Source organism: Octopus bimaculoides, chromosome 1 (assembly GCF_001194135.2).
Source record: "Octopus bimaculoides isolate UCB-OBI-ISO-001 chromosome 1, ASM119413v2, whole genome shotgun sequence".
Taxonomy (NCBI): Eukaryota; Metazoa; Mollusca; class Cephalopoda; order Octopoda; family Octopodidae; genus Octopus; species Octopus bimaculoides.
This window is the reverse complement of record NC_068981.1, coordinates 107,185,840-107,190,748: the sequence shown is the minus strand read 5'-3', so window position 1 is coordinate 107,190,748 and position 4,909 is coordinate 107,185,840. Positions and strand designations below refer to the sequence as shown.

Below are 4,909 nucleotides of genomic sequence, written 5' to 3'. Positions count from 1 at the left end.
CAAGGGAATGACTGGCTGAATCAACTCCTTTATAACTTATTTACAACCTATTCTACCACCATTGGAAGATTAGAAGGCAAAGTTAGCCCCGGTAAGACATGTTCTGAAAGAAACTAAGAGATATGTAACTAGATACTGCTAGACATTTTGTCAAGCCCTTTACCAATTCCACCATCCACTGGAAATTCATGGTAATTGGAAGGTCACTGAAGTGGGAAGAGGAGTTAGTCAATTAAAATCAATCTCAGTATTTGACTGCTGCTTTAATTTCTAAATCATAGACAGATTAAAAATGAAGTCGTCGTCAGCAGGATTTGAACTCATAAAGTAAAAAGTCAAAACTAATACTGCAAGGCATTTCACTTGACACTCTAATGATTCTGCCAATCCACTTTCCTCTTTGTGTTAATAATTGTTTAAAATTTTAGCACAAAGCCAGCAATTAGGGAGTGATTTATCAACCCAAGTACCTGACATTATTTTATCAACCCTGAAAGAATGAAAAGCAAAGTTGACCTCAACAGTATTTGAACTCAGAATGTAAAGAACAAGAATAAATACTGTTAAGCATTTTGACCAACTTGATAAGAATTATGCCAGCTCATCACCTTTTTCATGCTGATTAATAATATTGGTTTCAAATTTTGGCATAAGGCCAGCAACCTTGGGGGGGGGGAGTTAAGTCAATTATATTGACTCTGAAAGGATGGAAGCAAAGTTGGCCTTGGTAGAATCCAAACTCAGAACATAAAGCAGGAAGGAATGCTGTTGAGCATTGTGCCTGGCATGCTAGTGATTCTCCTAACTTGCTGCCTTAATAAAAAAAGATTATTAGTAGTGAAATGAAATCTCAAAGCAGCAGTGGTAAACTGAAACAAGAATGGGACAGAACTAAAATTCTAGTATACAACCAGGTTGTCTTTTAATGCATAAATAAATGAAAACAGTTTTTACTGAAACATTCAGTGCTTTTCCTATCTCTTTTATTATTAAAATAACAATGAAGATGGTTAAAGTCAGATATAAGCAACAAGAACAACATAATAAAAACTTACCCCAAACAATTGTTTTTATTCTGCTTTAACGTTTGCAAGAAAACTCATTAAAAAAAAATGGATGAGGATGAAGATGATATGAAAAGAATATTCTGATGTAAAGACTGACTCAGGAATAAAAATATTTGACAAAAATTAATTCTTGCTTTTACAATCCTGAATGTACAGTCTGAATTTGCATCATTCACTTGTTCAAGCCAAATTCGTATTCTATAACATTCCTCCACAATATGAGTGTATATGTATGTAGGCAGGAGAATTGTTAAGTAACAGTTTCAAGAGAGAAATATTTGAAGATAAGTGTAAGCTAAAACTTTGGAAATGAAATAAAATATTTAACTTAGAAATATAAACTGGTGGACTGATATTAAAAAAGCATTAGAGGCTTGAAAAATAATCAAATAACTTTCTAAAAGTCATCAAAATATTCAGATGATTTTAAAGAGAAGATATTTTAGTAGGCCAAAAAGTGTAACAAAGCAGCTATATTCCAATAAAGAAAAAATAAATAAAATAAGTCATATTAAAAAGTGCATTAATAAAAAAAGGCCAATAAAACTACAACAGGATTAAATTTTACAGTGATAAGGGCAGTCATATTAAAAATCCAAATAACCAAATAATCTAGTCAATTTTAACAATAGTTCGTTTGGTTGATAGGATTTTTATCATGAAACTTTTATTTTTGTGTAAATTTGAGCAAAGCACAACCTAATTTTCAATCTTGCTGGAACTGCCTCAGTGTGTTAATATGTCCCTTCAATAAATGATTTCATTTAGTATTCTTCAATTCCAAATGAAAAATCTCAATGGAAATGACTTAATTATAATTAATCATATATCTCTCCACCTCTCTCTCAGACACACATTGGTACAAAACCTGACTTTAGTGAGATTACATACAGTTTTACTATTGCATCTGAATCAATTGTCACACGGTATCTTTGTATGGCAAAATGGATGTCCTGTAGGATTTTTATGGCATCAATAACCCACACATACTTTCCTATACTTACGAATGACAGAACCCATTTACCAAAAAATAACATTATGATATAAGGAATACTGAACAAATTCAATAAACCAAAAAAAAAAAAAAAAAAAAAAAAACCCCTAAAAAACAGAACTATGATGTAACACAATTAGAGCTGAATATGTATGACTGAAGTAGGATCTCATCTAGAAATGTATATTAACTTTTGGAAAAGAAACCAAAATGATTGGAAAATACCAATCAACTGTCTCATTTAAGGTATGATAATAGATGTTACATATATACACTCATAAATTTTCAGAAGCTACAGGAAATTTGAATTTCTTTTATTTTCGTTTTTAACAAAACTATTACAGAATAGTATTTACAAAGATTCATGAAAACCAATCCAACAGCTTAGTTAGATGTTTGACTGTTAGTTTGTAAGAAACATTTGCCAAAAATAAGGACAACTCCACAGCAGAATGACCAAGTAAAGAAACTGCCAAAAGTAGCCTCCCTTAAAAAAAAATTTACACCATTGATACAGGAGTTACATCCCTTGAATAATGTCTGGTTTGTTAGACGCCTTTTCTTGCTCTTAGGCACGCACAGACAATTCGTATGTGCGTGAGACCAAGTCAAAACAAAAAAGGAAAAGAGAGAGAAAAAAAAAAAAAAACAGAAAAAACCCCTAGAATTGATCCCAAATTGAAATACTTTATTTGTTAACTTCCTATCGTTTAAAGCCACAAATATATGTATATATATATATACATATATATATATATATATATATATATATGGCACCAATCATGTAGTCAGGCAATATCCTTCATAGAGTTTAATGGAGATGAAGATGATAAGGATGAGTAATCTACTCAGTAGCAGTAATGCAGCCCATTTTTCACTGAGTTGAACGCAATATATTCCAAGAAATACCATATACATGTCTAACAATGTGAGCTAATTTTAAGAGATTTTTTTTTCACTCGCACAAAACACAGATTGTCTCTCCTCCTCCTTCTTCTTTGTTGGTTTTAATTGAAATAATATTTTTTTTTTATAAATTTAAAAATTTCAATCACATTACTGTTGTCTATGCTATTTCCAGCATTTTGTGAACGATTGGCTAAGGATGTGGTGAGTGTGGGTGTGATTTTATTGGGAAAAGGAGGTCTGTTTTTTTACTACAATAGGACAAGTTTTTTTTGTTTTATATTTTGCATGTGTCTCCTGTGTCTAGGTGATGTGGCAGGAATTGCTCTGTTATAGTATAAGAAAATTTATTCCAAACTTAAAAGGGCAAAAAGTGTTGTAATGAAAGTCAAAATTGTCTATGACAAGCAATGGCTCCATTTATGTGTGTGTGTGTGTGTGTGTGTGTGTGTGTGTGTGTGTAGGTATGTTTGTCATTTTGCTTGTGTATGTATGTGCACTGTGTATGTGTGTGCATGCATGCACACATGTATATGTATACATATGCATCTATGAAAAAGGCACAGATGTACACATGTATGCAGATACACAAATATAGAGCGAGGTCAGTCACTGGGTCGGCAGCTTGTTATTTGACAACAGTAACAACTAAAAAGTAATTTGTGGTAGGGAAGGGATATAACAGGGTGGTGGTTCTGGGGTCTTGTTAATTAATGAGAAAGGGGAAATGGGGCTCACATTAATAAGAATAGGTCAGACTAAATATAATTTTCCCTTCTCTAACAGACTGTTGATTTCTTTCATTTTCTCTCATTGTAATTTGTATTGATTCATCTCATTATTTCTTTCTTGTTGTCGCTGCTGTTGCCACAGCTTTCTGTAGTTTGTACATTATTATCACAGGAATGTTTGTGAGGTTGAAGATGATATATTCAAGATTAAGAAGAACAAAACGTATAACAAAGAGGCAACAGGTAGCATTAGTGTCAATCCAACTCCAATTCTTTTCCTCACTGCCAACTCTCCAGATCAAACCTAACTTTTGACACCCCAAATGTCTAGAACAATTCTCACTGCCATTTCATGTCTGTAAGTATCCACTGTTGGCTTGGGCTGTTATTACAGTTCCCTTAAAAAAAAAAGAAAAGAAAAAAAGTTTTATAAATAAATAAAATCAAAATAAAGCTTATACTTTAATCATTTGTTTAGAAAGAAAACATGAAACCTCAGTTTTGCAAGCACAGCTTTTAATTAAATAGTATTTAATTCTTTAGCATTCAGATTATTCTGTTAAATGTAATGCTTATTTAATCATATTGTTTTGAGTTAATCATGAATTATCTTGCAGTATTGCAATTTTAATGATGTGAATGTTTATTTTTAGAATGACATTGTAGTGAGTGGCCAGATCTGGATGGTTGAACATAAGACAGGTAGAATATTTGGGCTGGATATGACTGATTTAAATGCTAAAGGGTTGAGAGCACCACACAGAAAATTTAAATCCATTAACCATTTCAGACATTGAAATAAATTAAATTCCAAAAATTAACCGAATTCCTCAATTTAGATCTATTTTTTAGTAATTCCAATGAGTTTCTGATGTTCTTGTAGTGGAGCAGTTTCTACTGTTAACAACTTTTTATATAGTTTCAAAGTGAGTAAGCCCAGAGTTTATTCAGAAACAGTTTTCAATGAGCTATGGTATCATCATCATCATCATCATCATCGTTTAACGTCCGCTTTCCATGCTAGCATGGGTTGGACGATTTGACCGAGGACTGGTGAAACCGGATGGCAACACCAGGCTCCAGTCTAATTTGGCAGAGTTTCTACAGCTGGATGCCCTTCCCAACGCCAACCACTCAGAGAGTGTAGTGGGTGCTTTTACATGTCACCCGCAAGAAAACGGCCACGCTCGAAATGGTGTCTTTTATGTGCC

General features: G+C 32.8%; 1 protein-coding gene across 14 annotated transcripts in view; it reads right to left on the bottom strand.

Moving 5' to 3' along the window:
- Window positions 1–2,360: 2,360 nt before the first annotated feature.
- Window positions 2,361–4,909, bottom strand: part of LOC106872289 (polypeptide N-acetylgalactosaminyltransferase 1) — a 527,244-nt gene continuing 524,695 nt past the window's right edge. For all 14 annotated transcript variants that reach the window (XM_014919219.2, XM_052969062.1, XM_052969078.1 and 11 more), the window contains one exon: window positions 2,361–4,096. In XM_014919219.2, coding sequence (XP_014774705.1) covers window positions 4,038–4,096 — 59 coding nt within the window. In that variant the 3' untranslated portion in view covers window positions 2,361–4,037. The remainder of the gene's footprint in view (window positions 4,097–4,909) is intronic.